Here is a 20278-nt window from a genome sequence, read left to right as displayed (position 1 = left end):
AGCTCGTCCTGGGTGCCCTCTCGCTCACATTTCTTGCTCGTGGGAGTTTTGCTTACACAAAAATGTTCTAATGGAAAATGACTGGTTCAGAGAGATAACCAATCAGATTGTGGAGGAGCAACTGGAGAAGGCGGGACCAAGACATCTGATTACTTGTTCCCACCTCCGCTACTTGCTTCCTCCCACTTCCTCTACAATTTGACTGGTTATCTCTGAACCAATCATTTTTCATTCTGCCCTTAGAACGTTTTTGTGTAAGTAAAACTCCCATGAGCGCACGTTATGGAATAGGCTCCAGTCTCGCTATGACCCTGTACTGGATCTAGTTTTAAATCTGGCCTCATACTTGTTATGCCGCAGAGATGGTGTGTGGTTCAGCAGGTTAGGCTGTTGGGCTTGTGATTGGAAGGTTGCTGGTTCGAATCCCACTGTCAGCAGATTGATGGAACCCCCCTCCCCAGTTGTTCTATAGACCATCTAATAAAATAATGTTTTCCCAAAAAAAATGTACGTCACTTTGCATAAACACATGTAAAAAATAAAAACACGCTCTTGATGTGTAACTCTGAATGTAGATGTGTAATGTGGATGTAGATGTGTAATTATGGTGCTGGCCTCCTACCATCTGCTTTTCATGCAAAGAAATAGTGCTTCCTTAGTCTTGTGCTTAAAAGCGTCTGCTAACGGCGTCCATTATCAACAGGGAATCCCCCATAATAAGAGCTTGTCGTTCCAGGTTCTCTGGAGCACGACGGACACCCGGGACCCTGCGAGCATAAATACTGCGGCCTGGGAAGGCACTGCGTCGTCGACCGCGACACGGGCCGGGGAGAATGCGCGTGCATGCGGCACTGCAGGCCGCATTACAAGCCCGTGTGCGGCTCCGACGGCAGCCTCTACGAGAACCACTGCGAGCTGCACCGTGCTGCCTGCCTGAAGAAGCTCAGGATCTCCGTGGTGCACGGCGAGGAGTGCTTCTACAAAGGTAGGCCTGCTCTTCATGGTAGGGGGGTGTGGCGCATGAAATTAGGGTCAATAATAATGACAGGGATGAAGGTCGTGATAACATTTGTGGCACATGATGAACTTTGTGATCTACCGTAGTTTCTGTTTGCAGTGCATTGTGGGAAATTGAGTCCGTCGACTGTTTGACCATGTGTTAAGGTGGCAGCAAGCGTTACGTGTTGAGTTTTGTATGTAGTTCTCCAACTCCGGTCCTACAGAGCTACTATACAGTAGGTTTTCTATCCTGCCTGGTTTCTGACGACCCACACCTGTTGTCAGGTAAATACCAGGATCATGTGTGGCTCATCAGAAGTCAAGCAGGATAGAAAACCTACTGGAGAGTAGTTCTCCAGGACTGGAGTTGGAGATCCCTGCGATGGTGCACCAGGCAGGAACTGCTGATGGAAACAGTGTGTCGTAGTTATAAGGCTGCAGCCCAATGCACTTTCTGACAACTTTCATTTAACGGTGCTGTATGTTTGGTGAGTGGTATGCGGAATGAAATATTTACCCTGAAATGATCGCATTAGCATAAGCCCCCCAGTGGGCTGTGTGAGTATTGCAATACGTGTAGGTAGCTAAACTGCACAAAGTGGTTGTTTGAGACCTCTGTTGGTATCGTTAGCGCAGACGTGTGTCTGAAGAATCTGGGCCACGATTCTGCTTCTCACAGGGATAAGGCCCAGTCCCGGGGAGAGTTTCTTTAAGGTCGCTAACGATGTGGCCTCTTGCTAGGACCAAAACACAGAAAAACCTTACAGGCGCAAGCAGAAATGGCAGCTGGGGCCACTTTAGACTGTAAATGAGTGTAAGCCGGTCATCTGGAGAGGATCCACATCGATTCTGAATGCCTGCACTCAATAAAAACACAAAAGCCTTTTGATTAATGAAAGCCTCTGTTATTTCTCCTTCTGATGGTGCTAAACTCACAGAAAATGTGAGAAAATAGGGAGAACATTTCTTTTGTGAGTAAGGAGCTTTAACAAGGAATGAGGAGCTGTTGAGTACAAAAAAAAATCTCCTTATTAAAATATGGAGTTTTTTTTTTGTTGTTTATGTCGCTTTTCCTGATTGGGGAGTTACTGAAGAAGTGTTGAAATTAATGTAGTTCAGTGTTCCTCAAGCCGGTCCTCGGGGACCCCCAAAGTCCTCGTTCCTGCTCATTCCCCGCTCCAGCATGGGAGCTGAGAGGCAGCAAAAATGTGAACTGTCTGGCAGGGAGCTGGAAGGGAGCAAAAACATGGACCGTCTGGGGTCTCCGAGGACCGGATTGAGAAACGCTGAGGTAATTTATGCACAGGATAATAAAGGAAACATAGTCTCATGTGGTTTCCTGATACGGTAACCCTAAGAAACTGTCACATAGCTTCTTTGAGGATAATTTATTAGTTTACTAGACTACAGAAAAAAAAGCATCATGTTGACAAAAAGTTGTTTTCATGTATAGTTATTCAGGATGCATGTTTAATTGCTAATTGGCTTTCAGCCACATCTCAGGTTCAGAGTCTGCTCTGCTATTTATGCAGTAAACACATTGTTTCTTAAACAGGGATACAATGATGACAGCAACCCTGAAAGGACAGTTATTTTTACCTGTTTTGTGACTTGACAGCCTTCGTATGTTACTGACAAACGAAACACGATAAAGACTCCGATGGAAGGTGTTCATCAAGGAATGGGAGAATGTGTCGATTTCCCCTCCGCCGTTTAGTGTCTGATTAAAGATTAGATGCTGCAGAAAAAAATTAAACGGTGAACAACGGCTCGCTCCGTGCAGGATGGCAATGGTATCTATCAGGCAGATTTCTGAGAGGCAATCAATAGACCTAACAACAGAAAATTAACTGTCAGATTCCGGAATGCTAAACAGCCACTTTCTATGCTTCAGGAATTTTGATACAGCAGCATATCAGCTCAAGGGTATTTTGTCCCCCCTGTTTTCCTAATTGCAGCTGTGTTTTGTTGGTTGCACTGCATTGCACAGGTTTTCTTGAGTCCAGAGCCTTGAGCGAGGAGTGGGTTGGGTGTTATCGATGATGACATGTTGAGCTGGCTTTGTAGGGCAAGAGTTGGCTAAGGATTATCATGCCTCCTTATGGCAGCAACACACAAGAATACGATGCTTAATGCTGACACTCAGGGAGCCGCATTCTTAAAACATTAGCTACAGCGTTAGCAGCCGCGGGTCAAGATATGTGAAAAGCATTATGGGAAAAAAATGCAAAGGTCTTATATCATTTGGGGCGTATTGAAACTGGTTTGGCTTCTCGTGCTATTATGGAAGCATATATCACTGATATGAAGACTGCTCTCATCTTTCACCTGTGGCTATGTTTATTCCCATTAGTGCACTTTACAAAGCGCTGAAGGACAAATTATATCTGGCCTCTTCCTATAGATCATGGTGATTAATGCTTTTCGCATAGTGACAGGTGGAAGCTCCTCTCGGAGTGAGACGCAGCTTTGGGCGCATAATTATTATAATGGGGGCATAGCGAACAAGTCCTGGAGCTGGAGGGAGTCACTTTTTGTGGTTTCTTGTCTCCTCCCCGGTCGCCATCATGGGTCAAACCTCTCAGTGATTGCGTGGTGTCGTCCAGGGAATGGGCCGAGAGGCTTCGTTCGACGTACCCAGTGAAGAGGCTGTTAGGGCTGACAGTGGCTTTAAGGAAAACAGAATCCGCCAGCCTGATTCGTTCCTCTACTCGAGAGGCGAAGATGTTGTCTGCACTGTCCTGCCGTTGGGGCGTCTTTGATCTGTGGAGGCACTCCGTGTCATCGGTCTGCGGAGTCCCTGCATCAGGGGCAGGTTGGTTATTTCTGGGGTCCCACTCGAAAGTCTCTTCGGGGCCCCTTAGGTGTAGTGACTGTTTGTGGCCAACAGGGGGCAAGGTTGGAGCGCTGTTAAACACCACTGCCGCCCCACATCGGCTATCACCCCTGCCCTCTGGTGTTTTGTGTTTGAGGTAACACCTGACTGGGAAGCTAACGTGCTTAAATAAAGTAAATTAATTTATTAAATAATCGTTAACGGACAAACGTGGACTGCGAGTTTAGCTAGCTGTTAAAAGAGCGTTCTTTTTTCATTGCTTCAAAATAAAACTCATCATGTATGAGAAAAAAAATAGTAAAAGGAAAAATGTGCAGAATGTGACCTGCTTTTGCAGATAGCTATGAAAGTATGGCTCCTTTTATTCCAGAAGAGATAGTCTGAGGGGCCCAGGAAAGTCTTTGTCAAGCAATCACAGTCCACCATCACAGTTATAGATTGAAAGAAAATGTATTTCACCTCTTTGTTCATACTCACAACAAATAAGAATTCTGCTGATGCAGTGGGGCGCTTTGACAGTGGCCACATGTGGCCAGATTTGCCCTCGTTCTTCTGAGCCGCTCGTTTCTCTGCTCTGGATCGCCATCTCGACTTGGGAGGTGGGAAAATTACACCTTGCTTTTGTACTTGTCCAGTTCTAAATATTATAGTCCTAGGTGTGGATCATTTGCTAAGTCTGTGCAGGGCGGATAGGCTGTGTTTCAGTGTAGTTTTTTCTGTAGTATATTTTTTAAAGGATTTTATTTTTTTGCATGGCAACGCGGTGGGTTGGGGGGGGTTCAGCACTTGCCTGGGATATGTGTATGTTGAGTTTGCATGTGTCTGCGTGCGGCTGGGAGAGTAAGGCAGAGTTATGGATATTGCATATCCTGTGTGTATGTGTGTGTGTGTGTGTGTGTCTGCGTCTGAGTGTGGGTTATGTATATATTTGATTCTAGGGACCGAATGTCCTCACAATATAATATTGTGATTTTGACGTTGGGGCCACCTTTTCAGTCCCCACAAGGGGAAGCTCAGTTTTATAAAAAAATCAGCGACTGCATTCAAACAACTAAACAAAGAAGTTTTGTATTCTGCTTGGTTACTTATGGTTAAGGTTGTCATAGTTACGGTTATGAATGAAGAGATGAAACATATCGATACAAATGTGTGTGTGTGTGTGTGGGGGGGGGGGGTGCATGCCCTGCAATGACATCTCACACATGCCACACTGCTGCAATGTGCTTCAAACTTCTTGTGATCCTGTACCGGTTTGGTTAAGCATTTATTTAAGTGAGAAGGATGGATGTCACTGGGATTCTTTGCAGATATCAAAATGTTTATCCATCCATCCATCCATCCATCCATTCATCAAAATAATTTTCTAACCCCGAATCCACATCACAGTGACTGACAAAATGCTTATAATAAAGCAGTCACATATGCATAGTGTTATATTCACATTATCAGTTATACCACAAACAAAGTCATATTCTGTTAAAAGGCTCCGTATGTCAGGAAATGGAAACAAGGAGTGGACAGCCTCTATCTCATAACCCTTCCCTCGCACATTCTGGAATGAAAGAAAATAAATAAAACATCCGCCAAGACAAGATCTCTTAGTATGCTTCTTATACCTATAAGTATATAACCTCGTCTTATTTCTCTGAGTGCATTAGATACAGGCAGCGAGCTCATAAGTATGTAAATTACGTTCTCCTGCTTTTTGTAAATGAAGAAAAGGATAGATGCCTTCGCTCTTGCGATGGGCAAAGTCGGATTCCTTTCCGCCTCTGAATGTGTGTCGAGATGTAACCACGCGATGGGTTGACTTAGCAGTGGCCACAGAGATGTGGGCCCAGTGAACTCTGCCTGTTTTTACTCCACTACCTAAAGAAACTGAGATTGATAGAAGCACATAATCCCCAGTCTTTTCTCTTTTTTTTTTGGGTCTTCTGTATTATATTAACCTTTTCCACCGCTGGGGACCAGGTTTGTTAAATAAGCTCCCATGTGACCTTGTGACCCATTTTCTTAGACGGGGGCCGGCGCCGGCTAGACTTTGCGGGTCGTGTATGTTATTAGCAGAATGAGATGGCCACACCGTTTGCGTTTTGTAACGCCGGGCTCTGAGACCTGTCGGCCTATCTGGCACGGCTCCGTCGGCGAGCGGAGTGGAATAAATTATCGATGTGCGTATTTGAACAGGACCACAAGGCACTGATTAACTCAAGGTGCCACAGCCATCCCCACGGCCGAGTCCTGTCCTCCCTCCATATTTATAGAAATGTTATGAAATATTAAACATTAATTATGCTCCCAGGAGTATAGCCAATGCATAGGGACCCTTTTTCTCCAGGGTGTGATTTAATTCAGGTTGGTCCTACCTATATAAAGGAAACCGGGACAAATATTCCACTCGATTAAGCAGCTCAGATTTGTTACATGTTTAGCGAAGATACTTGGGGATGTTTTGTTCTTGTACGTAGTAGGGGTTTATATTGAAATTTGATATGCAATTAAATGCTATGAATGTTTTGGGGTGTGTTATCAAATGAGTTCATGACGACCTCGTATAACATATTGTTTTTCCTTAAGAGGAAGAATGTGTTGAGTGTGTAAGTAATACCACTGGGTGGAAAATCCGGAAAGTGCCGTACAGATGGAAATTCTGTAAGTGGCTTGTAGGACCGACCAGTGGCAGATCCTGGCAAGGGGAAGATGGGGTTGCGTCTTCTGAGGGGGCGTTGACCGGAGGAGGGGCTTGGGCACTGGCACAGAAAAAAAGTCAACAATAGTCTACGCAGTAGTCGATGTCATACGATCCCGAAGCTGCCACCTTGTCTGAATGGGAGATCAGCGTCCTTTTGATGTCTAAATGTTACGCATGTTCTGTGTGTGCAGTCATTGCGGCACAAGGTGAAAGGATTGACCTACAGTGAGCTATAAGGCTCCGCCTCTCACGCTTTGCTGACCGCGCACATTCCCGCCGGCATCTCCGCAAACGGCGCCTCCTATGTTTCCGTGCGTCCTCTCTCCCGCCGCCCCGGGACCTTGGCATCGCTTCAGCTCTCCGCTGATCTGATTATGCTGGCCGGAGCCCATTAACCGGATCCATGCAGTCGACCAGCCCTCATAAAAGAATTGTCACCGAGTACTTTTCAATTACACAAAGTAGGCGAAAGAAAAGACTTGTTTTGACAGAATACAGAATGAGATGGCTGGATATTGCTGAATATAAAATCTAATTACTGAATGATGCAAACTGCATGCCCAAAGTTGCATGTACCCTAAAATTTTATGGTAAAAGTTAACACATATAATAATTTTAAGTGCTGTCATTAACTGAAGAGAAATGAGAGATTAACTCAAAAGAGAAATGTTAAATAGCAATTTAAAATCAAACTATATTCTCGTTTTCTTGAAAACCTTCACCAAAACAAGTAGATAGTCAATGACAGGTCATTAGTGGCCAATTTGGCTTGTATATCTTCCATTTTTAGCATGAAATTATTGTAATGGTGGGGAATTGTTATGGCTAAACAGATATTTCTTCACCATTATAAAGAGGATTCTGGTACAAAAATAAATCAAGTCATATTCCAAAGAGCCTTGGGTGATAATGACGGAGCATTTTCAACTATATCCTTTGAATAGTAGTAGAGTATAGACAGTATATAGCTAAAATGCTATCCCTACGAGCAAGACTATTATCTGCTTGCTGAATGTGGCTCTACAAACAGGGAGAGATGACACAGTGCCAAGTATGTTTCACAGCACATCAGCATTTCGGTGGAAATGAGGCAGAAAATAATCGCACTCAGAGGAGACGCAGCCATGAGGCGACCGCTCTGGATGCCGGGAGCTCTGCAGAGTCAGATACCGGAGAAGGAAGGGAGTCCAGGGGTTAGCGCTGCTGTTATAGAGCCAGCACATTTAGGTGGGCTGTGTTTGGCTCAGTGGGTTAGGATTCCGTGCCTGTGGTCAGAAGGTTGTTGGTTTGAATCCTAAGGTCACTTGAATGATTCCACTGTTGGACCCTTGAGTAAGGCCCTTAACCCCCAATTATCCCAGGTAGTGGCTGACCCTGCCTTCTCAAAAATAGTGAGTTAGTTTGGATAAAAGCACCTGCTGACCAAAACATGATGTATGTGTTAGAGAATTTCTGTACAGTTGCTTGTTAGGTGTTACTGTAATCTGCCACTAATGGTTTTGGCCTCATTTCTTAAAATCTGCTTTTCGTGCAAAGAACTATTTTAAATGAAACACAGAAGCACTCTATTTAATAAAGCTGTAATACGTGCATACAGTCAAATCACAATTGTGCCATTATTCCAAAAGGTTTTTACTAAGAATGTGGAACCTCAGTGCAGGTCTTCGGAGCTTACCTTCAGAAACAACGGCTCACTGTGGAACAGTATTACAAAGCAAATCGAGATGTAACTACAACAGACCCAAATAACGGGGGTCTTTGGTGGGAATTCAGAATAAATTAAACTTTCATTAAACTTTGTGTGACTTGATTGAGAATATTGGTTCATTTTCTAGCTTCTATGCCATGCCCCCGTAGATCAATTTCCTATGCGGCATTAATTCAGTTTCATTACGTATTCAGATTTTTATATATAAATAAATATTGCGTGAAAGCCCAAGGGTAAGCTAATGTCAGCCGGCTCAATGCACCGTAGAGCCACCGATGACAGCGGTAACTTCCCTTTCCAGCCTCCTTTTATTTATGTCTCATACAGTTACTCAAAAATATAATAATCCTTTCATATTATTTATATGCTACATGAATATTAATTGAAAGAGGCCACTCTTCCATCTGCTTTTCATAGCCATTCATCCAGTATAGGGTTGGGTTGAGGTCATTATTTTCCCCAAGATAAAATATATCGTATTATAAATTAACTATCCAATGATTATGTAACAATGTAGATAATTAAAATCTTTATTGTGCCGCATTGCTTCCTGATGGGCATGATGATACTTGGTGCCCCATTCACTATGGAGCCTGAGGCAGAGACCTGACTGAGTTCGGGGACAAACGTTACGATGTTAACCTCTCGAGCCGAAGCGGGAAATGCAGCTGCTGTCCAGGGGCATGCTGGGTAAACTGCCTCATTGCTGACCAGAAACCTGACCAGAAAACTGTTTTTTTTTTTATTCTCTCAATCTTGTTACTAGGCTACATTGTGTTCTCATTAGTAAACTTTATGGCTGTGGTGTTTTTTGTGCTTTATTCTGCAATGTATCATTTGGATATTACATTACTATAGTTCAATTTCCATCCATCCATCCATCCATCCATCCTTCTATCTATCCATCTTCTATCCGCTTATTTTGGTCAGGGTTGCTGTGGTTCCACTTCTGGTATCTTATAATATAATGACAAATTAATAGGAATTTAATATTGAATGAGAGCCTCGTATTAAATAATATTGCATATATTATGATGCTACTGGCTGGAAATTTATAAGATCAGTTACAAAATTTTCCCATTCTTGCTAAAAACATAGCTGTTCAACTATCTTTCTTGTGCGGAATAGTTTGCATGGCAAACAAATTAACAACAAATGAAGGCCTCTGCATTTAAGGAATACTAAACAGGATGATCAAAGTGTTTGTTGTCGGCTTGATGCGTTTGTGCAACTTTTTGTCAGATAAGAGCTGACATTATTTCACCGACAGTTTGATAAAACGATTTCATATGGGTGCATTATAAAATTTATGCAGGTTCAATTGTGACATTTCATTTTTTGCTAAACAGGTATGCATCATATTAGGTGTGAAAAGAAGAGATGAATCAAGATGAATTGCGTAATTTAATGGTAGGGCAGGCACAGGAACGTGCATAGTGGAATTATTGCAAATCATAAGACAGGTACAAGAATGCACTGTAATAATCCATTACGTCCCATTTTAACCATGCAATACAGCCAATTACAACTGATTTAAACTAGAGTATGGCCACTTGTATGCAATAAAGAGTAAGACTGTCTCTCTTTAACTACTTAAATGCTAGTACTTTGCTGGGCAAATCTGCAACAGAAACATGGCAATTCTGTTTTCGAAGGTATTTTTCTCCTGTTTTCCTGCTTAGCCTATGATGGTTATATGTGCTTATTTGGTACTTGGTACTTTGGTATTTTTCTTTAAGAATGCTGACTAATAGCAAAAATTATTTTTCTTCCTGTTGACTACCTGGAACATTTTATGAGAGGACCTGGGAACATATACTGAAAATATGTACTTTCATGTCAAAACTGTGATGGGAAAACATTTGTAGCCCACAACAGTCTGCCATTGACCACTGAATGAAAAAGGGGTAAAACATTCTGGTCCACCTTAATAGGTCATCTGGTCCACCGTAAGGGGTCATCTGGTATTCTGTAACAGCTGATATCATGCACTTCGTCATCTTACAAAAGTACATAATTATAAGCATCTTTACTTTACAGGCGAGTTCTTGAATATTCGTCCATATATAGGCCTACTGGCAATTTTGTTAATTATGTTGACTAAATATTTTTTCGTTTCTTCTACATTTCATAGCCTGTGAATATTTTTATCTTTTACAACCATTTTCCAGGGAAAAAATGATCACTAAGACACCTGTTTGATGCTTTGGAAACATCTCAATTACTCTTAAGTGGCTAATTCATCTCCAGTGACTAATTCAAACAAACAGGTTGATTTCATTGACATTTGGAAGAAACTAAAAAAAAATTCCCCTTTAAGTGAAATATTTATTTTAACCTTGATAAAATGTCAAGATTGAGTTTTGGTTCCGAGATCAGGAACGAACATCTCATGCCTAACGATCCCAAAGTCATATTTATCTCTTACGTGATTCCCGCCATGCAGTCAGAGCTGCATCATTATGAAGGCTCGATCATCGCCGATCAGGATGCCGTACAATACGTCGGCGGATATCAGCAGTTCCGCAGTGGAGCCACTATTCACCTGATAACTCCTGAGCACAAAGGAGATGTCTGGAGCTGCAAAAAGATTTCAATATGAAAAGGCGGCCAAAGACTTTAGCCGCAGAACAAAGCCTGTCTCGCTTATTTAGCACGGAGATAAGCTGTGGTACTTCGATGCTGCCGCACAAACCGACCGCGGCCAATTGGCTGAAGTCCAGCGGGCGGGCGGCAGCGGGCTCGGCATTTGGCCGGGGGACAGCCTCGGAGAGCCAGTTATGGTTGGCAGCCTGGCGGCGATGCCTCCCAAGCCCTGCCAAGCTGAGAGCCGCGGGCACACTCCACTTCGCCGTCTCTTCTAGAGAAATTCCCCATTTGACGGTTTCGCTCCAGCCTTAAAGTGGCCCCCAAGCGATCGGGGGACGGAGTTCAAATGCAAATACCCAGATATAAATGCTCAGCTGGATGTAATTTTTCTGTTTACATGGGGCAGACCATTCCGTAAATGATGTAGATATTCCTCCGTCCTGCTTTATTTATCTTATTAATCCCGATGGGGTAAACAAGTAATATTTGTATTAAGCCTATAATAGATATTCCTTGTATTAAACGTTTATTTTTTTTATAGTAACTACTGTTCTAACCAGATTTACTAAAAAGTGAGATTAAAATTCAAAACCATTAAAAAGGGAAATGTACTATTCAACCATTGCCATTACACTAATGTTTTGTTTATTGAAGTGATATTTCTGCTCCATATATGTGTACTTAATGTGCACCACCAACAAATAAACTGAAATGAGAAAACTACTTTCTGCTATAGGTTTGTTACACAGTAAGGTACCGTACACCTGTTTTAAATGAGCAGGTGACATGGAAGTTAATTGGATATTTGACTGAAAGGTGCAGATGTAAGTGGGAGGTCTTGTGCCCCAGAGCAAGGTGATCAGATCAAAATGCTTGATCAAACATTCAGCTATGAACATCTAGAAGTACCAAGCTGTAAGCCACATGAGTCCGTGGGTGTTCCTCAGTATGCGTACTTGGCCGTACTTGTGTTCTCGCTACCCGTTTTACGTCATCTTCCATTGCCTAAGATCAGTTCCAATACTAAGAACACAAGTACACAAGGATGGTAAAAATCCCCAGATGTTGGTCTTGCCCCAAATATCAAAGATTCATCAATGGCTTCCTTGCTGAAAGAGACCAATCCCATGGTTCATTGTGCCATAAGTTGGCTTTTGGGAGGCAAGTTAGCAAGACCGGTCTTGCGAAGACTCCAAGTATGATCTTCACATTCTTGGGATTGAGGGACACCCTGTGATGATGGTATTTAATCCTTCGACAAACAGTGCATTGCTCCCTGGCCCCAAAGGGCGGGCTGTATGCCCCCGTGGTCCTCATTCCTTGGGGATGTAGATTAGCTCTCTGCTGCTGCTCTTGTACAGACTATAAAGTATGTGTATGGGCTGTATAGGAGGCTTGCATCCGTTTGTGTTCACCAGTTTGAACACAGTGGCCAGACATTTAAGGGGGGGGGGGCAGTCAGATCAGTGGGCGGGGTGGCATGTCACCATGGCAACCTGCCGCTGCCGCCAGAGTCCCTCTGGCCAGTCTTTAAGATTGCAATCGGTGACCTCCTATTTGAGGAACCAAGTCTGTCATCACTAGCTTGGTCTACTGTGGGGTTGCAGGGTTTTTTTTTGGGGGGGGGGTGGTGGTGGTTAGATGGAAGCCTCAGTTTTGTTGGGTGACCTCCCGTGTATAAATAATAGAGTAGGACTTCCAGAGAGGGGGGAGCTCACCTGTGGTACAACCTTCTGGATTGTTCTCTGCAGTGTGACGAATCCCTTATTGGAACTGTTAGGGCCGAGCTCCCATTTATAATTTGAAGCTTTCATTCTTCCTGGAGAGAAAGAGAGAGAGAGAGAGAGAGGAAGAGAGAGAGAGTGTGGTCGGTGCAAACACAAATTAAAAACAATGGCCTTTCTGCACCTTGTCATTATTTGTTATTCATTTGCATCCGGGGCCTAATGCAAAATGCATCATTTTGCAAAATGAGACGCGTGGAGTGTGCATTTTTCATTATCGTCTAGAATGAAAGAATGCAACACCCCCCTCAAGAAATTGATTACAAATTTATTAGGCAAGTTCATAACAAAGATTAGCATTTTTAAAATGCTTGCCGTCTGGTCCACACGTGCTCATGACTCTTAGATAGTACAGCAGCACAATGCCAGGGTATATACAGGGGTATATATCAGAGTTATGCAAATAATGAAACGTTTGCATTTCTTTAGTTAAGCGGTAATAAATCTGAAAACTTTTTGACTGGATGCAACCTGAAAAAACAGAGGAATAGTGCAAAGTTCAGTCCACCAAAGTGACCTTGTCGCTGCCGATTGCGTGGCGGTGCATACGGTTGTCAGGAGGCCGGCGTTTATTTATTTTTCATGATATGAGCGATGGTTCTTATATTCCTCCTTCCCGGGGGGGTGGGGGGGGGTGGGGTAGCCATGCGGTGTCAGTGGCGGAACGACGAGAACGGCATGACGGCTTGAGGAATGGGTGAAGCTTCCCGTGGATGACAAATGGAAAGCGGCAAGCCTCCAGTCCCCACAGAAACCGATTCCCAGGCTTCGGAAACCGTTTGGGAACTGGGAGCCCTTCGAAAAATCCTTGAATGGAAGCACCGGCATTTATCCATTACTCTCCCCTTCCATTTGAGTTACAAAGCTACAATTTTGTCTAGTGTACTAAGATCTGAGTGATGATTATTTTCAGACTCATTATTGACATTTAAGACTGAATGGCTGTCGTCCTGAATCTTACACCACGTTGTTCATTTGCGGCGTTGATGTCGTTGACCATTTGGAAATTTTCTTTCTGTTGTTAGAATCGCATCATACTTATTTTTGGAAACCTGAAGAAAATCTGTTGGTAGAATGGTGGATTGGAGCATTGCCTCTCAACTGGTGCGTCCATTTTCACTGGGCCGCAGAGTATGTAGGTAAAACTGCCCCCCCCCCCCCAGCCTCTGGTTGGCAAATTTTATTGCAAGCACCCTGGGGGCAAGTTTTATGGATCATACATACTGCATATAATATATAGTTCAAATTGATAAACTTGGGTCGTGACATAATGCAGGTTCTGAGCCTAAAGCAGTTAATTAGAGAGTAATACATCTTGAATTGCGGGTTTGGTTGCCCCTGGCTCTGCCAGTATGGATTCAGCTCCACACCCTCACTCTCGTTTTCTCAGGGTATTTTCTGGCCTTCTCCCCCCCCCCATAGTCCGGACGGGCCGTCCATGTCAAACGACGGCCAGCGGTTTTCGGCGCTCTCCGACACGTAGCCGGGAAGCGGCAGCCGTCCAGCAGGTTACCATCTGTGCGGGTTGCCCGGGGATGGGAGGAATGACTAAGTAAGGATGGTGGCTCGCCGTGTTCCGCCACACGCGGCCGCTAATCGGATATCAAACTTCGGAGAGGTGGAGAGAAAACGCATTGACAATTCCCTCAGCCGCTGGACTAACATGCTCCTGTCGTCGGGACGGCAGTGTGGCGTGCTTTTCAATGAGAGCGCAGCAACAGCGTGCTTTTCAATGAGCATGCGGCTCTGCCAAAAGAGGGACATAAAGCATCCAGAAAACACTCCTCTAGTCTTTTTGGACATTTAAATTCCTGTAAAACCACTTTAAGTATTCATTGTGCATCTTTCTCTTTGGCATATGAGCCCCGTACACCGAAATGAAACAAGTGAAAATCCACCGCGATGGATTAATAAGTTAAGCCTCGTTGCGGAGGATGATTTTAAATGAGCTCTGCAACCGTGAAAAAAATCCCAGGAGAGCTTGTTTTGAAACTGGATGATACAAATTAGTTTGACGACTTTTTCTTAAGTGTCAAAGGCGAATGCGGGTTTTGTTTAGCAGCTAAACAATACTTGAAGTAACAACAAAAAGTAACAAACATTTCTTCAGTTCTTTTACTGATATATTGCTGGATGGTTAGAAGATCACAGCTTCAGTTCCCAAACCTCAGCCATTCCAGGTATTTGCTAAATGTACCACCAGCTCACTCAATTAATTAACTTAAACAATTAATAAAGATAATGAGGTACTGAATAGCCAAATGAGGGTAGTGGGTGAGTTATGTTTGGGTATATTACAGCCAATACTGGGGGAAGAGGTTTTGAAATGCCCAAGTTGACAAACTTTGTAAGACATAAATTCATAGTTTTACAAACGTAAACATATTTTTTGTGACAGCCTAAGACTTTTACACATTACATTCTATCACTGGCACTATCAGACTGATCAATGCAAGGATTCAATGATCAGTGTAAGCTTTGACCGGCTGACCCCTACAGCCAGTCAGCTGACCCCTATAGCCAGTTCATAATAATTTATATCAGACCTTCGCAGTGGCTCAACAAACAGCTACGTCAGCGTGAGTGCAGGCGTCGTAAAGACAAGGTCACCGCTAAATGCAATATTTAAAGCAAGCAGGGAAATGGGCAAAAACGCAGCCTTTCCGAGCCATTAAACACGACATATTAGCGCATTTCCTGCCAGGTAAACGTCAAAGTGTCTTAAATTACTTATGGCTTTATACTTATGATGGCTGCTATCAAAACACATTCGAGGTAAACACGGTGAAACAATTTAAACTGTGATTTGTTCTAAACAATTCATAGTGTGTTACAGCTGGCATGTTTTGTATAGATAACCTGAAATATTACATAATAAACTCATGATAGATTAATTGTTACATTATGTCTGTATTTTGGATGGCTGTTTAACACATGGTCCTGTGTGACCCTGTAATAAACACATTATGCTGGAGTTATAGGGACTGATCAGGGATTGGACCTGTCAGGGCACTGTGTCCCCAGCTGTCCCCAGATAAACCTGATTATGCTTGCAACCGACAGCCACTAGGGGGACATGAGCCAGGGCGGGGCGAAGTTAAAAGGTGGACACATGCAAGTGTGAAGCCAACTTTGGAAACAGCAAAACTAAAGAACATTGCAATATCTTCGTTTTCACAGATGCCATCGTGCTTTTCTTTAAGACACAGACGTCACAGGTGAGGACAAAGCTTGGGGTCTAAACACATTTATCAAAGGACCCTGGAGCATTTCTGGGAGCTAAGGGCCTTGCTCGAGGGCCCAAGAGTGGTGTGACTATTCTGCTGAGGATGGGATTCACACCTATGACCTTCTGATCACAGGCACAAAGGCCTAATCTCTGCCCAGTCGTGGTGGATGTGACCCATTGGGGTCTCCTTGGGCTGATTCCAAGAAGCCTCGGTGATCCACATCAGTGTAGCGGTAGGAAGGGTAGAATAATACAGTGTTTCCCAAGCCAGTACTTGGGGAACCCCGGAGTCCATGTTTTTCCTTCCTCTCAGCTCCCAGTGCACCTGTATCAGGTATTCGGTGTTCCTGATTGGCTGAGAGCTGAGAGGGAGCAGAAACGTGGACTGTCCAGGGTTCCCCGAGGACTGGGCTGGGAAACACTTAATTAACACATAATAGTAACATTATCTACAAGGATTTGTCTTCATAAATATGTATATATATATATATATGTGTGTATGTGTGTGTGCTAGCAGATCTTTTATGTGTTAGTTTAATATAAATTTGTAGCTGGATATGCGTTTGCTGGTTAAATGTCTTTTGAGGCGATGGAGGAAGGTCCCTCTTGAAGCTGCTTTTATTGCAGCCTCTAGCATTGCTTCTTGTGTGGCCGCCGGCAGGCATTGCAGGGCACCTTCGTTTAGACTGGGGCGATAAGCTGAAAGGCACCATAAAACTCCTGCAGGAGTTGGTGGCCTTGATGCCGGCGATAAAAGATATTCCGTCCTGCTCCGGAAAGTCATTTTAAGTCATAAAATACATGGCTGTGTAATTCTCCATTGTCACTGGTTATATATATATTTTTGCACTTTTTCTCACGGTTGTGTAATTTGTTGTGCTCTCTCAGTTTACAGCCGTACGCAAAGTGTTAAACCTTAAGAGCACAGTACGTGAACATAAGGGGCAGATGTCTGCTAATACAGAAACATGCGGAATATTTCCTGCCATTGAAATGCTTTTAAAATATAAAAACAAGGTTTTTGACAGTGTAAAAATGTGAATATGATTTAAATGTCATGTTTGTCATTGACTGAGGTGCATTTAATTGTAATAATATCAAGTTTAGATTAGTGTTTTTATTATGTTTGGATAAGTTTTTTTTGTTCCTGAATAATATTAAATCCAATATGAAATACACACACTTTGTGAAGTATTACACAGAGTTAATTATTCACATAAAAACCACCATTGATATCCTAATTAGAACTAGCAGTGAAATGTTATTTTTTCAACAACCCTACATTCTCAGTTGAAGAGCTGCATAATTCCCCAACGTGCTCCTCCGAGCTAATCTGGCTTGTTTATCTGGCTAATTCTGCAGATGATAAATGCAGGCCAAGTGGATACAGGGAGCTGCGGAACAAGGTCCTTGACCTGCAGATGCAGAAGCAGACGAGAAGGGGCAACCGCCAGCGGAACGAGGACGCGATGACATCGAGGAAACAGCTGGTGGAGGGCATGTTTGAGGACTTCGATGCAGATAGAACTGGACTGGTGGACAGCAACGAGTTATCGCAGGTGATTCAAAGAAATCACATTCTTTGTTTTTGGTTATGGTGAGCTGGGAGCCTGTCACAGAAAGCATAGGGCACACCCATCATAGGGGGGAGGCTTATCTGTCCATCACAGAGGACACCCTGGACGGGTCATCAGTCCATCATAGGGGACACCCTGGACTGATCATCATCAGTCCATGGTCATCAGTCCATCACAGGGGACACCCTGGACTGATCATCATCAGTCCAGGGTCATCAGTCCATCACAGGGGACACCCTGGACTGATCATCATCAGTCCATGGTCATCAGTCCATCACAGGGGACACCCTGGACTGATCATCATCAGTCCAGGGTCATCAGTCCATCAAAGGGGACACCCTGGACTGATCGTCATCAGTCCATGGTCATCAGTCCATCACAGGGGACACCCTGGACTGATCATCATCAGTCCAGGGTCATCAGTCCATCACAGGGGACACCCTGGACTGATCATCATCAGTCCATGGTCATCAGTCCATCACAGGGGACACCCTGGACTGATCATCATCAGTCCATGGTCATCAGTCCATCACAGGGGACACCCTGGATGGGTTTCCAGTTTATCATGCGGGACACCTGGACATGTTATCCCCCCATCACAGTGACACCAATCCACTTCAGCCAAACAATTTTGGATTTGTTCTATTCAAAGAGTGCTTGGATTAGAATTAAGGGCTTACACGGAAGTAAATCACTCAATAAAAGATCTAAAAGCTAATTACTCCCGATACAAGCATATACCCCCACTACATAAATTCATTCTACTGACTTGGGAGACAATGCAGATATGGTGAGGAAGGACACAACAGAAACTTAAAATACAACTAAGTTTATTTGAACACCATTAGGCAACACACAGGCACTCACACACAGCATCAGAGCCATTTAATATACTGTATATGCACATACGATAAAACTAAACCCTAACCAATTACGAATAAACTACTTCATCGCAAACACACAACGCTACTGATAACACAACAATGTCAATGACACAAATCCACACATTGGATCAGTCACACACAGCAATACCATGCAATGGTGCTCCAAACATTCTCTCTACAGACGCAACTCACAATTACAACAGCTAGAAAAACATCTTTCACCATAGACGAGGACAAGGGCTGGGAAAACACCTGCCAGTTCCAATCAGAAACGTTGCCCATCTGTTTTAACCCCCCTTTCTAGAACCTACCATAGAAAGAGAAACATCTTACTAAATTTAAGGACCCCGTCTTACCAGCTCCCATCTCCATTAACAGAAAGCTCAGCCGAACTCTTTGTCCATTATACTTCCGTGCTATTTATACATGCAGGAGACGGATAACCTTGATAACCGCGACTGGGTGCCGAGAGCCCACCCATCAAAATAAAAGTCCCCCAAATCAGATCCTGAATACAACACACCACTGTATGTCCCGTTACACATGAAATGAATAATGCTCTCATCATTCTGTGACTTAAAATCATTAAACATTTTCCCACTTCACCTCTGATAACATTTACCTGCATGCTGATTTTAATATAGGATTTAATTTAGAGTTTTTCAGCTCATCATAGTTGATAAATACAGTGCAAACTAGCCTGTCGCTTCAATAATAACATGAACATCTCAGAATTACATCAGCTAGTATCCAACAAAGCATGTAATTTAAAGTACACTCAGGTAACCAGAACTGTCTTGCTGAGGGTTCCAGTGGTCCTGATGAGAGTAGATGGTCTTCTGGAAAAGCTACAGGTTGCTAACCTGAAATAATGCAACTTGACATCTCGAGCCACATAAATCACAAACATTACGGCTAAAAATAGGGCAGATAATTCTGTACTGTATTGCATAAAACAAAGCTTTAATTATGCATAAATAGGCTCTGCATAAAAGGAAAGCTAAAGGAGTATATACTCCGCTCACAGAATGAAAGGTCTGTCATAAATAGCTGATGGTTGGAACCTTATAAAAGTCTAAGTCTTTTCTCATTCCTGACTCTTTGCTCATTGACTATATATCACCAAAGATTAGTTTGCGTGTCATCCTAAGCAACAATGTATCATAGGCAAATTGATCACCTGAGACAGTGCCTCAGCTTCAAAGGAAGACTAAAGCAGAAAAGACATAATATAAGCAATAAAACATTTTGCATAGTCAACAAACTAATAACATTTGCAAATGGATTAGAAGCTAAGTAGCACACATAGAGAAACACAGCAGAATATTTCCAACATAGAGACAAAGAAACATGATCTGATGACCCTTTATTGAAAAGGCAATTAGTAAGTAAGGAAAACAGTAGAGTAGTACTAGAGTAGACCCTAGCCCTGACATATCTTACAGAATGCTTTCAGCGTAGAACAACATATGTTTTCAAAGGGGGAAATTTCAGCCAATCAGTGTAGCGCAGGGTTGCCAACTCTCACACATCTGGAATGACACTCACGCTTTCAGACTGCCATAGTCATGGAAGAAATCTTACACAACATCTATATTATTTCATTATAAATCTAAAATAAGCTACATCAAAAACATCGGGGCAGTTTACAAACCCTATGTAATAAAACGGGAACATACATGTAAATATGCCTGCAGACTTGTCTCAAATGGAAAATCTCATGCTAACCAGCTGACCAAATTTGGCAACCCTAGGGTAGCGTCAGTATTTTTGAGAGTTTCAAGTCAAACAATAGCATGACTTTCTGTTTGTCCTTCACAACCTGGCTGAATCTCTGCAGTGGTGCTATGCGCTAAGCGCTACGAGGGTGGTTGTCCATATCTGCAGTAGGTGCTCTGACACGCACCAGATTCCAGCACAGGATACATCTCTCCCCCTCTTATCTTCCCATCCGTTACTGCCCTGATATTAGCATAGAGC

At 43.2% G+C, this 20278-nt stretch overlaps 1 protein-coding gene across 6 annotated transcripts in view; it reads left to right on the top strand.

Annotated features, from left to right (window-relative positions):
• The window catches only part of LOC111837384 (follistatin-related protein 5), a 110339-nt gene that overhangs the window by 45096 nt on the left and 44965 nt on the right, over positions 1 to 20278 (top strand). For all 6 annotated transcript variants that reach the window (XM_072707019.1, XM_072707021.1, XM_072707020.1 and 3 more), the window contains 2 exons: positions 737 to 985; positions 17200 to 17396. In XM_072707019.1, coding sequence (XP_072563120.1) covers positions 737 to 985; positions 17200 to 17396 — 446 coding nt within the window. The remainder of the gene's footprint in view (positions 1 to 736; positions 986 to 17199; positions 17397 to 20278) is intronic.

Source organism: Paramormyrops kingsleyae, chromosome 25 (assembly GCF_048594095.1).
Source record: "Paramormyrops kingsleyae isolate MSU_618 chromosome 25, PKINGS_0.4, whole genome shotgun sequence".
Classification (NCBI taxonomy): Eukaryota; Metazoa; Chordata; class Actinopteri; order Osteoglossiformes; family Mormyridae; genus Paramormyrops; species Paramormyrops kingsleyae.
The sequence above is the reverse complement of the archived record's forward strand: the minus strand, read 5'-3'. Positions and strand labels throughout refer to the sequence as shown.